General features: G+C 33.2%; 1 protein-coding gene and 1 long non-coding RNA gene across 8 annotated transcripts in view; one reads left to right on the forward strand and one right to left on the reverse strand.

Annotated features, from left to right (window-relative positions):
- Window positions 1-5,167: 5,167 nt before the first annotated feature.
- Window positions 5,168-17,252, reverse strand: LOC127724801 (uncharacterized). Its single transcript, XR_007992708.1, has 3 exons — window positions 17,110-17,252; window positions 15,895-15,958; window positions 5,168-6,293 (listed from the first exon to the last, which is right to left on the reverse strand). It is a non-coding gene; the product is annotated as an uncharacterized LOC127724801 (long non-coding RNA).
- An 84-nt stretch (window positions 17,253-17,336) lies between these two features.
- The window catches only part of LOC127724705 (protein quaking-A-like), a 28,430-nt gene continuing 25,009 nt past the window's right edge, over window positions 17,337-20,757 (forward strand). For 3 of the 7 annotated variants that reach the window (XM_052231780.1, XM_052231781.1, XM_052231782.1), the window contains exon 1: window positions 17,338-17,566. In XM_052231780.1, coding sequence (XP_052087740.1) covers window positions 17,440-17,566 — 127 coding nt within the window. In that variant the 5' untranslated portion in view covers window positions 17,338-17,439. Of the gene's footprint in view, window positions 17,567-18,845; window positions 18,915-20,757 lie in introns of all 7 variants that reach the window. The other 4 variants (XM_052231778.1, XM_052231777.1, XM_052231784.1 and 1 more) reach the window with 3 other exon arrangements.

Below are 20,757 nucleotides of genomic sequence, written 5' to 3' on the forward strand. Positions count from 1 at the left end.
TGTTATGAAACTTATGCTTATAATCACAAAACAGTCTTAATTACATGAATCCTGCACCTGTGATATGTTGCTGTCTCCCTGTTTATATCACTGATCTAGTGCTGTTACCCTGTTTATGTTACTGATCTGTTGCTGTTCCCCTGTTTATGCCACCAATCTGCTGCTGTTGTCCCTGTTATGTCACTGATCTGCTGCTATTGTCTCTGTTTATGTCACTGACCTGCTGCTGTCCCCCTGTTTATATCACTGATCTGTTAATGTCACTGATCTGTTTCTGTTCCCCTTTTTATGTCACTGAGTTGCTGTTGTTGTCCCTGTTTGTCACTGATCTGCTGCTATTGTCTCTGTTTGTCACTGATCTGCTGCTGTTGTCCCTGTTTATGTCACTGACCTGCTGCTGTTCCCCTGTTTATGTCACTGATATGGTGCTGGTCCCCTGTTTTATGTCACTAAGCTGCTGCTATTGTCCCTGTTTATGTCACTGAGCTGTTGCTGTTGTCCCTGTTTATGTCACATATCTGTTGCTGTTCCCTTCTTTATGTCACTGATCTGTAGCTGTTCACCTGTTAATGCCACTGATCTTCTGCTATCGTCCCTGTTTATGTAACTGATATGCTGCTGGTGTTCCTGTTCATATCACTGTTGCTGTTTCCCTGTTTATGTCACTGATCAGCTGCTGTTGTCCAATTTTATTTTCACTGATCTGCTGCTGTGTTCCTGTTAATGTCACTGATCTGTTGCTGTTTCCTATTTATATCACTGATATGTTGATGGACCCCTTTTTATGTAACTGATCTGTTACTATTGGCCTTGTTCATGTCACTGACCTGTTGCTGTTGTCCAATTTTATTTCACTAATCTGCTGCTGGTATTCCTGTTCATATCACTGATCTGTTTCTGTCCCCCTGTTTATGTCACTGATCTGCTGCTGTTGTTCCTACTCATTTCACTGATCTGTTGCTGTTCTCGTGTTTATGTCAGTGAGCTGCTACTGTTGTTCCTGTACTCATTGATCTGTTATTGATTATTATAAGAATTGTCGCTGATGTACAGAAATAACCGATTAGTGATAATGCAATAACATCAACAGAGGGTTAGAAATATCAATCGTGCCTGCGTTTTTGTGCTTTCAATGTAGAAGGGGTCATTTTCAAAAGTAGAGAATTTAATTGTTCGTTGATTCCTTCAACATAAAGCCGTCAAATAAATTTGTAGAACTGCTCTTTGAAATTCTTGCTCATAATATTTGCTCCTTTTTTATTTTCAAAGTTTTGAACTTGGTTGTCTTTGGTGAGTGGAATCTAGATGTAGACCTTGACTGATTAACCTATTGACCTATTTTGAACAAAGTTTCCAGTGAAACTAGTAAATCAATGAAAATAAAGTCATCAGATGCAAAATGTATTATGTGTTATCATCTCTTAAGCATTTAAAAGAGAATTTCGCCAGGTTAGCGATTCTTGCTCCTATGAGCCTCTAGTTTACGAAAATTAAGGTACTAACTTCCTCAACGAAATGTTGCCCCCAGTAGCACAGGGAACTCGGGACTGGACTTATCTCATTTGACTGTAGGATACCATGGTTAGGAATTAGACTCTGTTTTTTTTGGTCGGGTAGAATGCATTTATACACATGAAGTAATTCTTGTTGAAATAGAATAATTCGGTGTTTCATATCTGGGGGATAGGCCCTATAAAGCTTTCAGCAGGTTAAAATCTTGCACTAGTATTCAGAGCAGTAACGTGTCTCTCGGAGTGATAACGACCCTTGTTGCAGATTTCCATGCGGTATATATGTAGGTAGACAGTTTTAATACAAAATGTCTAACATTGTTTCATTTAATTACTACATTTTTTTCATGTGCAGTCAATATTTCCCGAGTTCTACCACTTGCCAAAACCTATTTAATTAGTTGTTCTAATGTACATATTGTTCTCTTTGTATATATTAATGAAATATTGACCACTTGAAGCTGAGAAAGCAACAATCAATCCCTTTTAAAATTATTGTTGTCTGCTATTTTTATTTATACTCACACACTCTACATTTTTTCCCCCATTTTCTTATTTTTTGGGTAGAAAAGTGTCTCGAATGCAACTAATTCTGTATTGATAATTACATCCATAATAAAGGTTATAGTTATTGTACAATTATCGAAATTGATGAATTATAGATGTAAATAAGCAAGGTGAGAAACAACCATCGCTTTAGAATATCGTGACCAAGTATTATTGAATCGTTTTGTGCTACATGTATATACATCGTAAAAACGTTGTTGAGGTGAAATGTCATTGGTACACTCTTAATTTATAAAAAAAAAAAGTTTTGCAGTACGTAAATTATGAGTAAACCGGAGATGATTGTTAAACGTTAATGAGACATAAGCCAAGGATGATAACTGAAACGTGTTCTATCGTCTGCAAGGATTTCAATTTAAACAAAATGCTTCGCCGAGCGCAGCCTGATACGACCGCAGAGGTCGAACCCTGAACAGTTGGGGCAAGTTTGGACACAATATTCAAGATTGATACTGTCTGAATTTGGATTGTGATCAAATTTTTGACATAATATAGGTTTCTGACACAAAATAAATGTGGTCAAAGATCTTAAAAATTTGAAATGGGACATTTAATTTACCTAGTATGGTCTGATATCCAAAACCTAACAACATGGTTAGATTCAGCATATAAAAATACACCAAAAATTTAATTTTAGTTGAAATCAACCCAAGTTTATTTTTGGACCCTTCAAACCTTAATATGGACTAATTTGAAAACAGGGCTCAAAATAAAAAATCTAAATGCACAATAAGATTCAGCATATCATAGAGCCGCAATAATTCATTTTTTGATGAAATCAAACAAAATTTAATTTTTTACCCTTTGGACCTCAATGTAGACCAATTTAAAAATGGGGCCCAATATCCAAAATAGTAATGCAAGGTTAGAACCCCCAAAAATTTAAGACTTAATTTAAACCCATTGAAATTGGTTAAAAGATTTGTATTTATTTTCAATTGAAAGTTTCTTGCTATTGCGCAATACCGTGACTGTGCTGTTGCACAATACTTAGTTAATCTGTTATATATAATAATTTACACTCCCTGTTTGGTGTGTATCTCCTGCCATATCAGTATTTGTTGCTTTTATATATAAATCAGAAATAATCAATGTAAAAATTATTACCCCCCCCCCCCCGCCCTAAAAAAAATTTGAAAAAAAATGAAATTTTGAAAAATCTTGAAAAAAAAATGTATGAACCAACCCCCAAATTTTTTTTTAAATTTTGAAGATTTTTTTCTATCAGGAAAAATGTACAATTTCATAGAGTTCCATAAACTAGAAACTAGAAAACAGGTGTTTTTAGCCCCTTTTTTGCCCTAATTTGTAAACATTTGGTGCAATTATCCCCAAACTCAATCCCAGCCTTCCCATTGAGATATGGAACCTTGTGGTACAATTTCAGAGAGATCAATACACTTTCACACAAGTTATTGTCCGGAAACTACAAAAATGCTTGTTTTTGGCCACTTTTTGGTCCCTAATTCCTAAACTGTTGGTACCATAACCCCCAAAATTAATCCTAACCTTCCTTTTGTGGTAAAATTTCATAGAGATCCATTCACTAAAGTTATTGTCCGGAAACCAAATGTGTCTTCGGACGACGACGACGGCATGATAGCATTATACGAACGCATTTTTTTTGCGGTCGTATAAAAATCATAAACTTTGCAAAACTTTTCTAAATGCACTCCGATTTTCCGAATGAATAAAAGACAGACGATTTTCAAAAATGATTTATACATCACCATAAACAGAACCTGAACTGCAAAAAAAAATCAAGTCAATTAGGAATGTATCTCAAATGAAGGTTGTGAATATATTTTGTCCCATATAAGATCATAAATTAGGCTCTAGAGAAATGCACTTTAAAAGGGATTTTAAAACAAACCATATTTTGCGTGTGACATAACGAGAGGATTTCTCGTGAGACTTCAGCTCACCAAAGACAGCACAAGAACAAAATGAACATCTATCAAATTTCAAGCTTCAGATGTCCGTCTTAATTTTTAAGTGATCAAACATATAGTATACATCCAAGGTTGCGTTTGAAACAAAGAATCAATAATTATGTGTAGCAGAGCAACATAGACTTCATTAGTTCTGCTTGAATTATAAAGAACTTCTGCAGAAATGTGTTAATTACTCTTGCAGGTGTCTCTGTTGTGATATTTTGGCATGTACTATGTCCACAAATACAGATGGTACACTGTAAAATACTGTCCCATGACATTTAATAAACTAGTTGTGTTGTATAACAGTCACAGGAGTCTATAACGGGCCAATTTACTGCATGGATGATAATGATTTTTATAAAATATCTTTAATGTTGAACTAAGAAAACAAAACATGATACATTTTCCCCATTTATTTTCGGAAATATTATAGAATGAATATTTAAAGTAGATGCATATTTTAATAGAATGGGAGTAGAATTTGCGAAAAAAACGGTGTTAAATTGACTGAAATTCACCATGTTTAAATAACAGTATTTTCATAAAAATGATGTTTATGAAATTTCCTTTTTATTAAACTAAGTTAGTTACTCAAATTGCTAAGACTTGTCAATTCAAATATGTATGATGATTATGCATCCATTAAAATTTACCAATCAAAACGTAAAGAAATTGATATGGTATAACAACCCTTACACAACGAGATGTTTACCAACATAAAAACCAACTTAAATTTAGTTCCAGCATAGATGTATATATACCCTACACATCTAGGGTTCTAGGTATGGGTGGTTTGGGTTGTAAATCTACCTTGATATCAGACTGTTCGTAAGGAATACAAACGGTTAAAAAATTTGAATATCCTCTCACCTCATAGAAAAGGACATGTCCGGTATTTACCAATGAGAGAGCTAATCGTCGAAAAAAAGAAAGAAGGGCATATTTAGAGGGTACCAAAAATAGTCTTCAAAAATAGACCGGTCTAAACCCTTTGCATTATAATAGAAAAGGTTCTGCGGCTAATGCTTTATTTGATTTTCAAAGCTTTTTTCCCACGTTTACATGAAATTACTTTTTTCAATCTTAATACTTTTTCTCCCAATGCTCCAAAATACTAGTAGTTTCTTTTAAGCAGAATATTCAACTGAGTATATAGGCCAGTACAATTCTTTATTCCGTGTTTCAATTGTTTAGATTTTTGTATAGATATTTTATGAAGTGCTACACTGGATTTTTTTCAAATTTAGTCACATTTTTCCCTTCATAAAGATTTATTTCAATGTTATTAACATATCTTCCATTTTTTACGCAGATTTTACTTGTTGGTTGTTTGGTTCGTTCGTTCGTATAATGCGGCTATATTATTTGTATAATAAAGGGCAAATATCGTAAATATGGTAAATTTTGGTTGATGCTGGCTCACATGTTTGTTATACAAACCACCCTTAGATATAAATATACAGATTTAAAAGTCTATATTGCTTTCAAAGAACCAAACTGTGCGTTTTTCTAACATATATAATTGAGGTAACATCAAATTTTCTTAATTACAATATAAAGGTCAAGAGAAATTCCTTGGTATACTTTACTTAGTAGATGTATTTAAGTTGTTAAAGAACTGACCAATTTATTTCTTATGGGATATTTTACAGTTAAGCGGCTTTAAACGTTTAGGTATATGGTAACATTGGTTTATTTCGACTTTTGGTCGGTAAATTCCTCTTTGAATAAACGTAAAATTAATAAGATTAAATATTACGGTAAGTTCTCATATGTGTAGTTGTGATCCATTCTTTAACCACCAAAGAGAAGGTTATCAAGGCAGTTTCTGTACTGACATTTTAGAAAACTAATTGCCACTGAACAGCTGTTTCGAAAAAATGTAGAAAAAAAATCTTGTTTTTGCTTAATTCATTTGTCACTAATGTACATTTTATTGCATTACCTCAAATGCAACACATTATTAATAAAAACATATAACGATATTTTTACTTGTTTCAAATGTAATAACACTTGTTTTACGTTGTAAGCCTTCAGACTAGATATTGTATCAAATAAACCTATAATTCATTCAGCAGACTTTTATTACTTAGCAACCAAAACTGTTTCGATAGAAGAAAATCACTCAGATTTTCTATTTTTGAGACAGAGATACTGAAATAACAATGAAAGCAAAAGAAGAACTATATTTATCCTGGTTGACATTTTCTGTTGTATATTGTTCTGGATCGTCATTGCTGCATACTCGTCTCTAATAAGTCGTTTACCTTTGTCTTTTCTAAAAAAAACTAGTAACTATAAATAAAACTTTATCTTTACAATTTCTGTTGAAAATTTATTGAAATTGCCCGATTCACTTATAAATAAAAAGGTGACTCCTATGAATTTTTTTTATTAGTTGTTATTGGCTTTGAACTCCGATCACTCTCAGATCTGTACTTAGTGTCTTTTTGTTGTGAGGATGTATAAGTACTCTGCCACGTCCACTGTGTTTTGTATTACTTGTTTTTGTTTTGTATCTATCTGATGAGTTAATCCCTTTTCAACTGATTTTTATAGTTTGCTCATATGTTGTACTGCTACACCACTGTCCCAGGTATGGGGAGGGTTGGGCGCCCGCTAACATGTTTAACCCCGCCACATTCTGTATGTGCCTGTTCAAAGTCAGGAGCCTGTTATTCAGTGGTGGTCGTTTGTAGCTGTATATCATATTTGATTTTCGTTCATTATTTTAACATAAATCAGGCCGTTAGTTTTCTCGTTTGAATAGTTTTACATTAGTCATTTCGGGGCCTTTTATAGCGGACTATGCGGTATGGGTTTTGCTCATTGTTGAAGGCCGTATGGTGACCTATAGTTGTTAATTTCTGTGTCATTTGGTCTCCTGTAGAGAGTTGTCTCATTGGCAAGCATACCACATCTTCTTATTTTTATATGTTTAATATAAGAAATAAAAATGTTATTGGTAACTGTTGACAAAAAATATGTTCGTTGGGGGCAAGGTCCAAAATTTCAGTAAGATGTCTGCCATTGTTGATTTTGTAAGATCTTTGGTAGTTTCGGTTGAATTTCTTCACAACATTTTTAGACTTGTGACGATTTTATTTATAAACACGTGTATATAGTTGAAGACCATATGTTGCTGACCTCTCGATTTTCTTTTTGATTTCGTGTCATCTTAGACTGCTACCTACTATGTGCTAGAAATATACCTATACCTATCGTTTTAATCACACATAAATAGATATAACAACCTTCTAGAAACAGTTTGGAACCGTCGAGATCGAGGGCTTACTTATAAATGTGTCACTTGTTTTAATAACCTTGTCCCTTATGTAGAAATGAATCGAATGCACAAATTTGGCATTAACGTTCTTTACCGCATGTGGCAAGCTCAAAGGTTGAATAGTTATGGCTTACTTAAAAGAGACAGGTATTGAAATCTCTAAAGAGGAAGCAAATAGAAATGTCTTTTAAAGCTAAATGATAATATTTGGAACCTACACGGGAATTGTACACATAATGTTCACACTAACATGAGGTAGCAATCAGCAATACGCGACTATAAATCAAGGATGGGTAGACAAGAAATCACCATACTGCCGAAATTATGTCTCGAATCTAGTACGTGTTTTTGTACTTTAGGAAAGTGCATCTTCACACACCAATGAATGTGTCGGTATTCAGATAAGTATATACCACAATGACCTCTTTTCCATGCTCCATTGATTCAGATAAGTATACACCACAGTGACCTCTTTTCCTTGCTCCGTGCATTGATTCGATAAAGTTTACAACAAAGACAATGACTCGAATTTTCTTGTCAGTGAAAATAGAGTAAATGAGCAAAGATTATATTCAGTAGATGTACCCAGACTATATTGCATGTCTCAGTGACGTCATCAAATAAAGTAGCGTGTTCGATAATGATTCCAGATGCGGATCTTTAGGATTTTGAAAGGGGGCAAACTAGGCAACGTTAGGAGTTTGATTAGAAAAAATATATGCATTAACCATATGTATAGCTCCATAAGGGGGGTTGCTGTCCCCCCTAAAACGGGCCTCTGGATTCACAGTCTTTTATATATAATGTGCAGTTATATACAATATGCAGTTTGCGTATACATTGTCCCTTTATAGGTAATTTATTCGTACGAGCTGAGAAATAAGAGGAACAGTGTTTTCCTTTTTTACAAGCATATGCTAGGGTTAGGGATATAGCAAAAGTTTAGCTGGATGTCTTTATATGTATAGAACTAAGTTCCCCTGTATTTTATTTACATAATGAAATTTTCGTAAACGTCTTATCATTACTTAACTTATAACAATATGAAAGCGGCATACGCGGAGGTTCTTACAACACTATGTCTGGTTTTTACATAAAGCTAATTGTTGCCATTTCAAAAAGTAGGGGGAGGGGTCACAAGTGTATCTAGTTTCATTAAGTATGGAGAGGGGTCACAAGTTTATTAAGTTTCATCTAGTGTGGAGAGAGGTCACAAGTGTATTAAGTTTCATCTAGTGTGAAGAGGGGTCACAAGTGTATTAAGTTTCATCTAGTATGGAGAGGGGTCACAAGTGTATTAAGTTTCATTTTTAATAGTAACTAGGATACTCCAAACAAACCAAAAACTAGTAAATTCTGAATAAAAGCTGTGTATCTCCCTTACAGACACAAACTAATTTGATTCAAAATTACTTATATATACAAACATTTTTATGCACCTGTCCGAAGTCAGGAGCCTGTTGTTCAGTGGTTGTAGTTTGTTGGCGGCGTGGTTCAAAAGTGTTTCTCGTTTCTCGTTTTTATACGACCGCAAAAAAATTTTGTGGTCGTATATTGGTATGACGTTGGCGTCGTCGTCGTCGTCGTCGTCCGGCGTCGTCGTCCGAAGACACATTGGTTTTCGCACTCTAACTTTAGTTTAAGTGAATGGATCTTTTTGAAATTTGACCATAAGGTTAAATACCACAAAAGGAAGGTTGGGATTGATTTTGGGGGTTATGGTACCAACAGTTAAGGAATTAGGGGCCAAAAAGGGGCCAAAAATAAGCATTTTCTAGTTTCCAGACAATAACTGTGGAACGGTGTATGGATCTCTCTGAAATTATACTACAAGTTTCCATACCACAAAGGGATGGTTAGGATTTGGGGGGGTTATGGCTCAAACCGTTTAGGAATTAGGGGCAAAAAAGGGGGAAAAACAAGGTTGTCCTGGTTAATGGACAAATACTTTAGTACAAAACATAATTTAAAGCAGTGTAAGGGAGATAAATCAAATACATCATTGAAATTATCTCCCTTACACTGCTTTTAAATTATGTATAAAGTAATGGTTAATGAACAATAAAGATAATTTAATACAGTGTAAGGGAGGTAATCCAAATACAACGTTTTGGTTACTTCCCTTACACTGCTTTTAAATTTTTTTGCCCCTAATTCCTAAACGGTTTGAGCCATAACCCCCTTGTTATACTTGTAGTATAAATGTTGCATCTTTTTTTTTTTACAAAAAAATCCATATGAAAGATTTGACCCTATATTTTTGATTCTATTATAAAATAGATTAAGTTAGCACTATGGTAAATTTAAATGGGTAATTATGGTTGCCAACTCCATTGGAAATTTGAATAGAGATTATGACCATATCTTGAGGGAAAGAATTTTTTGGGGGAAAAAAGGGGGGGGGGGGATAAAAAGAAATTGTGGGAGGTCAATTTTTTCTCATTTCAGATTTCAGAAATTAAAAAGAATTATTCTTCAAATATTATTTTTTTTTTCAAATTTCAAATATTGAAAAATTTCAAGAAGTAATCTTTAATTGCACAGTATGGCGCATTAGATTTGTAAAATCTTTGATCACATTTATTTATTTGTTATGCCGAATCTAACAGTGTATTTAGATTTTTAATTTTGGGTCCAGTTTTCAAATTGGTCTACATTAAGGTCCAAAGGGTCCAAAATTAAACTTTGTTTGATTTTAGCAAAAATTGAATATATGAGGTTCTTTGATATGCTGAATCTAAACATGTATTTAGATGTTTGATTTTTGGCCCAGTTTTCAAGTTGGTCCAAATTGGGGTCCAAAATTAAACTTTGTTTGATTTCAACAAAAATTGAATATATGGGGTTCTTTGATATGCTGAATCTAACCATGTATTTAGATTTTTTATTTGTGGACCCCGTTATCAAATTGGTTCATATTAAGGTCAAAAGGGTCCAAAATTAAACTTTGTTTGATTTCATCTAAAATTGAATTATTAGGGTTCTTTGATATTCCAAATCTAACCGTGTATTTAGATTTTTAATTTTGGGTCCTGTTTTTTAAATTGGTCTACATTAAGGTCCAAAGGATCCAAAATTAAACTAAGTTTGATTTTAACAAAAATTGAATTCTTGGGGTTCTTTGATATGCTGAATCTAAACATGTGTTTAGATTTTTGATTATGGGCCCAGTTTTCAAGTTTGTCCAAGTTGGGGTCCAAAATTAAACTTTGTTTGATTTCAACAAAAATTGAATATATGGGGTTCTTTGATATGCTGAATCTAACCATGTATTTTGATTTTGGACATTGGACCATAATAGGTAAATTAAAAAAATTCAAGTTCTTAGACCACATTCTTTCTGTGTCAGAAACCTATGCTGTGTCAAATATTTAATAACAATCCAAATTCAGAGCTGTATCAAGCTTGAATGTTGTGTCCATACTTGCCCCAACTGTTCAGGGTTGGACCTCAGCGGTCGTATCAAGCTGCGCCCCAGCGAAGCATTTTATCTTATATAGATTAGATCGTTATTTTTCCTGTTTGAATTGTTTTACACTAGTCTTTTTGTGGCCCTTTATAGCTTGCTGTTCGGTGTAAGCCAAGGCTCCGTGTTGAAGGCCGTACGTTGACCTATAATTGTTTACTTTTTACACATTGTAGCTTTGGTGGGTATTTGTCTCATAGGCACTAATACCACATCTTCTTATTTATATAGAATTTGCAATAATGTAACAAAATGTGTAAACAGAAACGCGTGTTTCGATTTTCTGGATATTTGTTAAATTCTGTGAAAAGTGAAAATTTTCTCTAAAATTTATCTGATATTAAAATTCGACTAAATTTTCATCAAATTTCCGATCCACCCATCCCCTCTTAGATAAAACATTTGTAAAGTAACTTAGTCACATTGGTGATGCGGGACAAGTTTTCTAATTGTTGAATGCACCTACCTATAAGCCCTCCTTATAAACTCGGCAAGGGTGAAAATGAATGATTTTCTTATATATATATATAAATAAGAAGATGTGGTATGATTGCCAATGAGACCACTCTCCACAAGAGACCAAATGACACAGAAATTAACAACTATATAGGTCACCCTACGGCCTTCAACAATGAGTAAAACCCATACCGCATTAATCAGTCTTTCAGTGGCTCATACTATTAGTTCTAATCTACAAACACGAATAGCCGCCGGATATTCAAAAAGCATAAATTTTGGAAGGTGTGGGATAAACGTCAATGAGACAGTAGCTCAACGACAACAACAGACAAAAGACATATGTGGCAACATACAGCCTCGAGCAATATAGATATACGTGTATAATATATGTCATGCCGTTTAGGACCTGTTTTACGAGTCCCTTGTATGCAATGAGATCTTGTATAAACTTGAACTGTAAAGTCTTTAAAGACAATTAAAACTGATGTTCATTTTCCTTAAGACAATTTAAGACCGATGTTCGCATTTTCTTAAGACAATTTAAAATAGGATGTCCAGTTCTTCCAAGTTTAAACAATTTAAGGTATCTTGTTAAATTTTTCTTTATGCAAAAAGATAAGATAGTATGTTTTGATATGTCAACAAAGGTTAGGATTGATTTCCATCGGGCTGTGAATTAGCAAATTTCTCAGGATTATAAAAATACAGATCATGACTTTACATGCACTATTTATTGATATATCGATTTCAAACAATTATTGAGTTCGTAAATGTATTTTACTGTAAATTTAAGGCCTTTTTTTCATTCATTGTATTCAGAAGTATTAACAAGCTATATTCATGACAGTTGATTAGTTAATTTTATTTAGAAGATACTATTCGTGTAGACCAACTGAACGAAATATTCCTTTAACTAGTTATTTGCGTGTCCTTTATTATAGTAGAAAATTGATATGGCCTTATTTTTGTTACAAGGTTCCTGACCTCTGAATATATTTTAACAAATTATTCAAAAGACATACAAACAAATAATCAAATGAACATAAAAACTACCCGAGTATTATAACTACGTTTGTCATGCAACATCGAGAAATAGTTATTTGGTGGATTATTTTTTTGCTTTTCATTGTTGCAGTAACATATCGGGTTTACAATTTCTTCCTTGTTCAGAGGTTTTTGTCAGCGTATATCCTGCTTCATAGTCAAAATATGCGTTTTTATTGAAAATGCTGACAATAAAATCGTGGTGTTATTCGCAAGAAAAAAATTTTTGCCTTTCAAAATTGTTATCTAGTACGTGAGATTTGCAGCCTGTTTTGTTACCAGTATATATGTACATGTGATCCTCCCATAAACCCAACGATAAAAAGATACAGGGAAACAAACCAACCATTGTATGTCAAAAACAGGCAGACGATATTAACACAAAACAATGATCTGCAAAACAGTATATACACAAGATTGAGAAAAATCTAAACCAGGGTAGTAAGCAGTTACATCTCCATTACTTTTACATCACTCGGTTTTTTTTATATAATAAGTGCCAAATGCATTTAAACATTATACCGGAGTTCTTACTAAGATCCCCCCACCCCACCCGATTAGTTCAGCGGGTACTCGTCACTTTTGTCTACGGTTCTGACAAAACCAACCGATCAACACAAATATATATATATATAAATATATAAGGTCTTTTGGAAAATGTTGTTTGTGCTGTATTTAGACCCAAATACCAAGAAATTTGTTTTGCATGCACACGTATAAAAATTGCGGTTTTTATCCAATGCAATCATAGGTTTGAACGTTGTTTTCAATTTAGACTTGTTTATATTTTTTCGTTTGGGCTTGTATTATATTTGCCTTCGGGTTTATATGATCCGTTCATCCTAGTTCGACTCTTCAAAATTCAAGAGTCTATCCTAAATTGAGGTAAATTATATGGCCTTCCAAATACCGTTTCAATTCCTAACATCACTGAAGAGACATTAATTGTCGAAATCCGGATATGTTTGCGGTATACCATCTTTTCCGCAAGTTTATTGTTTTCTGTTTGGTATTAAATTAATAGTTAAGATCCATTTTGTTACATCTGGTGATCCGTTTATTTGGCAATCGCCAATGGCAGTCAGCAGGGTTTAAGAACATCCGTTGTTCGACCTGCTAGTCAAATGCGTATTGTTAAAATATACTTTTTCACTTTTTAGGTCTTTTGGAAAATGTTGTGTGTGCTGTATTTAGACCCATCTACCAAGAAATTTGTTTTGCATGTACACGTATAAAAATTGCGGTTTTTATCCAACGCAATCATAGGTTTGAACGTTGTTTTCAATTTAGACTTGTATATATAAATATATATATAGAAGTCTATAAAAAGTACCAACCATCAAATTTAATATGTACGGGGTCGTCTAGAATAGACGATACTGCACAGATAAGGAATAAATTATAAAGTTCTAAAGATTGGCGCAACGGTACTAATATAAGATATAATATACGAAGATGATGTTATAAAATCGTGTTGACAAATATTTCGGCTGAACTTTTTCTTGACACTGACGAAGGCTATTTGTTCAGCCGAAATATTTTTCAAAACGATTTTATAACATGTAAAATTTATTGACACTGACGAAGGCTATTTGGTTATATTTACTGTGTGTATATATCTGAAGGTGTTGTAATACTCTAGTTATGCAACTTGATCTGAAAACAGGGAACATCGCTCCGTGGCCACAACTAAACTATATCACAACAATAGAACTTCCAGTAGAAATAACTGGGCTACTAGGACGCATAGCGTTAGAGAGCCGCATATGGGAAGAAATATACTTAGGGACTTCAAAGTCATTTCAAGCACTACATATTAGTCAAACTGACAGGGAATCAAGTTGGGGAACCAGCTGCAAAGATAGAGCCACAACCCAACTACATATAGACATGCAACAGGAAGCGGGAAGAACCATCACCAGACAAAAAGTAAAACCAGCTAGGGAGCAGTCTTCGCAATACCAAAAAAATTTGTGAGGCGTATACGATATAACGCCGACGAAATATATGAGGAGAAACAAAGTATAAAAGAAAGTATGAATTTAGTAGACAGTCCGTACATACCAAACATGCAGCAAATGTATAGAATTACGTTAGAAAATGGTACAACAAAGTACTCTGAAGCTTTTGACATCGATGATCCTATAGATTTACAAATAGATTTCCTCCTGAAAAAGATCACATACTAATTGGAGATCGTCCGCCAACTCCAAATTTAGAAATATTTAATGAGTAGCATTATAAAACAAAGATGAAGGCTAGATGAAAGTTAGAAGATTGGGAGTAAAGCCCTATAGTACAAAGTGTGCACTACCTAACCATGCACGTTAAAAGCATACGACGACGACCACCACCACTAATTATGTAAAAGAACAGGAGTTTTTGGGTGGGTTCCGACAGTTCTTTACATAAAGGGAAAATTATTACAGTTTTAAATTACCTCTCCAATTAATAAAGAATGCCCATTTGGAATATATGTAGGACTCGGAGGTGCGATGGGGACGCTGAAGTACGATGGTCCCGCTGAAGTGCGATGGTCTGCGCCGAAGTGTTTTGGTCCGTTCGCTGATGTGCGATGGCCTATGTGACGCGTGGTGGCTTGTTTAAAATCTACAGTTGTGCAATTATTTAATTGTTTTATAGTTAGTATATAAAATATTCATTATTGTCTATGCATATCCTTAGTTACAGTTGCATATTAAATGAGAGATCATCCTCTTTGGTCATTTATGCATGTGAACATAATTCTGCTTTAACATTTGATTTTTACCTGGTTCTTCTCATGAGTTCCTCTTTTACAGTAATATTATTATACAGAGAGTCTGTTTACGAACCCGTATGTATTTAGAGAATAATGCCACGATCCATCGTACGTAAACTAGAACCTTTTGTATATTTAGAAACAAAAATCCGCTACAGAAGGTTAACTCGACCAATCACTCTCCGTTTCCTGTAGTTTATATTCCCCTTATTAACTTAAAAACCCGAAAACTGCTTCTATAGTAACACAATGTAACGTCGACATAAAGCAAACGAACTGCCTTCTTCATAGACATGAAAAGCATTGAAAATATAGTTTATTTAGTCCATCGCACTTCAGCGTTATCATGCACCATCGCACTTCGGCGTAGCTATCAAGAAGATAGCGTCACAATGCCACCATCGCACTTCAGCGTGATCAAAAAGGCACTTCAGCGTCCAACCATCGCACTTCAGCGTGACCATCGCGGTTCAGAGTCCTACATATATATTGCATCCGATTTAATTTTTTTATTCTAAACAATCATATACTTAGTATATATATATATATATATATACAAGTCTAAATTGAAAAAAACGTTCAAACCTATGATTGCGTTGGATAAAACCCGCACATTTGATACGTGTGCACGCAAAACAAATTTCTTGTTAGAAGGGTCTAAATACAGCACAAACAACATTTTCCAAAAGACCAAAAAAGTGAAAAAGTATATTTTAACAAAACGCATTTGACTAACAGGTCGAACAACAAATGTTCTTAAACCCTGCTATATATATATATATATATATATATATATAACTTGCAGTATGTACTATGTACAGTATGTTATACTTTTCGGCACACCCTCCTTTATCTCCTCTCACCTTCCATTGTCGCCTTTGCTGTATAGTTTTAAGCCGGCTGATCGACTCAGTGTTATACTTTACCCTACAATGAAAAAAAAATCTACACTTTTGGGTTTTGTTTTAATGTGAATTTATTTTAACAAAATGTTAAACTCCGTGGTTAGAGTGACTGGCGAACGTGTAAGCAACACTTTGTTGTGAAAGGTAGACGTATATGGAAGAAACTCTCATTTATGAATGGCGGACGTCTTAGAGAGCACCAAATTGTAAATGGTGCCCCAAAAAGAAAGTAATTCAATCGAAAAGGCAAACATAAACAAATTTGGTATAAAAAATATCCGAAAATTATTTTTCTTAATATTTGATAATTTGAGGAAAAAACATGTGAAATAAGGCTTCAACCGGCCAAATAACACACTCACAAATCACAAACAATCATAAGATTGAGCCGTATAAGGGAAGGTAAAGTGTCTAAATTAAAATGAAAATAACAAAATTAAGGAGTTACGTATGATCTGGAAACAGTACAAGACTCCGGCCACTCCCCCTATTAGTTAAATATGATAAAACTCCTTGTTTTACGATGTGAAAACAAAATATATATATACTAACTTGTAAATAAAAAAAAATCAATGCCATTAGGTATAAACGATTTTCTGGTAGTTTCATTGAAAGCGGGTTTACTATAGTTTAGGCGGTGATTGTGGGAGTGTGAAACTAGACGAAGAAATAGCAATCAATGCATGTCTCTGCTTCAAAAAGCAATGTATGTTTTTGTCATCGCCTCGACACATTTGCACTCGACATCGTGAAGCTGTGTTAATTTTTTTTTTTTTAAGTCCATTGAAAACATGTAAAATCATGCCTCGTCGGACGTTGATTGAAAGCTTATTTATCAAAGGGATTTAATTAATCCCCATGTTGTTAATTGGGATTCAAACCAGGCGAAATATTCCGTTCGATATTTCATTACCAGATCTAATCAAAATATGATTTTATTTTTTGATCAAAAAATGATCAAGTCCTATTGCAGTTGTATTACGATTTTATTGGTCATTCTTGGTCACGTATCTAGAGAGATTGAAATGCTGTGACAATTTGACAGAAATATTTGAATTTTGTCATCTTTTGATAAATGACAACTATAAACGATGAGAAACCGTAGAATTCATTAAATCGGTATGGGTTAATCATAAACACCTTATAATAACATATGTATATGTGTAAACTGACCCTTTAGGCAATTTAATCCATTACACGTTGAATTAATAACAAAATATATATATCAATCAATAATTTTATAAGAATGTCATTTCAAGTTACGTTAATAATAATAACAACTTTGCACAACTTTTATTTTGTAATGTTTTGTATAGTATATATCCAATTCTATCCTGTCATACACCTGAAAAATAAGTATCGTCTTGGGCATGCGCATAGACCAGCACGTGTTCATAAACAAAGTTTTCATGAAAGAGGGATCAGAATATTGTAGTGTTTGTAGTTTGGTATCTAACCCTTCTTAACTCAGGTAGTTTTGCTACAGAGCTGAAAGCTTTTAACATGGGGACTGAAACTAACAAAGATGAGCGTAACACGCCAGAATATTTAGCACAGTTATTAAAAGACAAGAAACAAATTCAGGCATTTCCAAGTGTTTTTATTCACTTGGAAAAACTTTTAGACGAAGGTAAGTGTAAATGAAAATGTTGTATGGAAAATATTTCAGACTTTAACTGATTATTTGTCCATTTTTTTCGTAACTTTGTTTTAATTTTAATATGCAACTACGCGTCAAAACAAAGAAAATTCTTATTGACGTAAGGAGGAAAGTAATTTGACACTTCGGAAAGTTTGTAAGAAAAGTTTCTTTAGAAAGTGAAGAAAAGTTATTATTTTAAAGATTTTGGGCAGTCTTGAATATTTTTCGCATACATTCATCCCTAATGAAAATTAATCTTCAGGAAATAAATTGTAATTGTGTATTTAATTTTGACAGCAACAGGTTTTTGGCTAGCATTCCGATACACTTGGCCTACATTTTCGGCAGCCATTATTCGACGTAAACAATCCATTGCCCTCTGGTGATCACACAAGATTTTTAACAATAAATTTCTAATAAAAGCTTCAAAATGTAAAAAATGATTAAATTCTCTCGAGGATTGTCATTGCTGTTTGATAGAAAATTGAAAATCTCCCGCGTTTATGTTATCAGAAGCAGATAATCTGAAAGTAAACACACCTGTTTAAATTGTCACCTGGCTGTCATTTTTACAACTATGTTTCAACAGTGACTAGAAAATAGAAAAATTTCCTTATTTTTTGAAAATTAAAACCTAGTGATTTAGATACAATAAAAATTAAACCTAAAGTAATATTCTGGTTAATATAAAAGTTCTAACAATTAATTTGAGTATTAAATTGCACGTTTTTCAACTGGGAACACATATTGGATAATGGCTTACAATCTATTTGTTCATCAATAATCCTGTATGGCTTTTTTATATCCTGGGATATATTGTGTCGCTCTATGATATGCACAGTTTGTGGAGTTATCCCCCCTTTTCACATGTTTTTCGCACGAGAATTCATCTCAAGCATGTTTTTATTACCAAATAACATTATTATATTGATGCTTCAATACACCTTGTACATGTAACCACTTCTCTAATACTTCTTGCCTTCTGATTTGCTTGTTGATATAAATTACCGATTAATTACTAGTTTTTCTCACCAAGTTACATCTTAAAGATTAGTACACTATATAAAAGTGCTGTTATATTATATGTGACAATAATAACATTGGTCTCATGTAGCTGTTAGTTTACTCAAATTTATCCCACCGTTTTTTAATGTACATCGTTTGCTGCTGGAACTTAGCACTTGGGAGTTTATTCAATCTAATATACTAACTCAGAACAAAAATATACGAACTACAAATTCAAAAGGATTCATATTTTGAAAAACAGCATCAAGGAGATTCAGCGATGGATAGCAAGTATAATGCTTAGACAACGTTTGGACACATTGAACAAAAGGTATGGTAGAATGATATGTGTTTAGAACAAATTCATATATTATTTTGTGAATGCACATTATAACTTTATGTCTATAGTTAGAACGGGAGTTGTGATTTAATGACAAAATCTACTTGTACATTTATTAGAGAAGTTAAAAGGAATCTTCCCAGAAAGACAACATCATTAATTTCAATGTCAAATTCTTGTGACACTTCATATGGATAGAAGAAAATGGAAAAAATTCATGGCCGGAGGCAGTTTAGTGTATTCTTATTTGCCAGCTTACTTATATAAATATGGAGTTATTCATACTTTGCTGTTAAAAAGGATTTAAAAATTCTATGACCATTGTAATCGAAATAGTAGCATATTTGTGGCAATTATTTAAATCTATAGATCTTTGTCAATTGTTATTGTCCAACAAAGGCTGAGATGTGAACAGTGATCATAAAATCTGCCTGATACAAATACCATCATCAAATCTTTGTTTATTTCTTGCAAGGTCTGACAATATTCAATAGAACTGTGTTATTCAGCTGAGTGATCACAATCAGTGATTAAGGTCCAATGAGCACATACAAAAAAATATCTCCGATTCTAGGTGGACAATTATCTTTGGATGGCGTTGGATTTCACATCCCTTTAAATTGTTTAAAATACACCACTGATTTTGTATTGGTGATGTTGCATTTTTAGGTGATCTGAAGAGTTTGTCATTTTGTATCAAATTCTCGGTTACTTTGTCGTCACAGGTGCACAAGTTGGAATAAGAGAATGATTTTGGAAATTTAAGCCATTTTATTTAATCAAGATACAAACGAAGATTTGCTCAGTTTGGAAGCATTCCCATGATTTATATATAAATATAATGTACACATTGCCCACAAAATAAAGGATTAAATTCTTTTGTATTACTGAATAAGTTACTATACTTATTAAAGAATTACACGAACATGTTTTGTTCAGAAAAGAGGATCATGTGAAGTCTTTTAATGACGGTAGAATTATTTAAATAAAAAAAATCCCATATGCATTGACCAGTGTCAATTTTCTTGCTTGATTAATTTCAAATTACATTCAACAAGAATAGGTTATATAAATGCTAAGCAAATCAATATAGGGTCGTTTTAAAATAAATTTCATCATTACATGTACATATGTAATATTAAGATACAAATAAAATGTATCTCTTTAATGTCTTTTCAACCATCAGAAGTAATCTAAAGTCTTTGTAAACAATTTTTACATCAGAGGATAACTTTATCCTAGTATCATTGCTAAGTAGGTTGAAAATAGAAATGCAAAAAATAGTAAGTAAGATAAATGTTGAAGTATGTTAACTTTCAATAAGAACATGTATCATAACCTTTTTAAACACTATATATGTACAATGTACATGATGTAGTAGTAGTTTAAAATAAGAAGTAAATGTTTTAGTTGGGAGTTGTAATTTTATATTATTATTTCAAAACTGCAAAACCATCATATCTTTTTGACTTGAACTTTGTATGACATCACACCAATCCATAAAATGTACATATGATAATGTACAGGTATTACATAAAAAAAACATAATTTTTCAGTAAATAAGAGAAGTTGCAATGTCCTTAAGAATTTTTATCAGTCACAAGATGCATTAAGTGTAAAATTATTACTGAATAATGACCACTTGACCTCCTGTTTTATATGACATTTCATCAAGTTAATGAATATTGTGTCATAGAACATGAGTTATTGACCAGTGAATACTGCTGGAATGTTGGCCCTTTGGGCAATATTTAAGTAATACACATATTGTTGTGCAATAGTTACAGGTCAGCTTCACATGAAATACATTTTGAAAGGAAGTTGTCAGTTGTGA

This window comes from Mytilus californianus, unplaced genomic scaffold, assembly GCF_021869535.1.
Source record: "Mytilus californianus isolate M0D057914Y unplaced genomic scaffold, xbMytCali1.0.p SCAF_14, whole genome shotgun sequence".
NCBI classification, from domain to species: domain Eukaryota; kingdom Metazoa; phylum Mollusca; class Bivalvia; order Mytilida; family Mytilidae; genus Mytilus; species Mytilus californianus.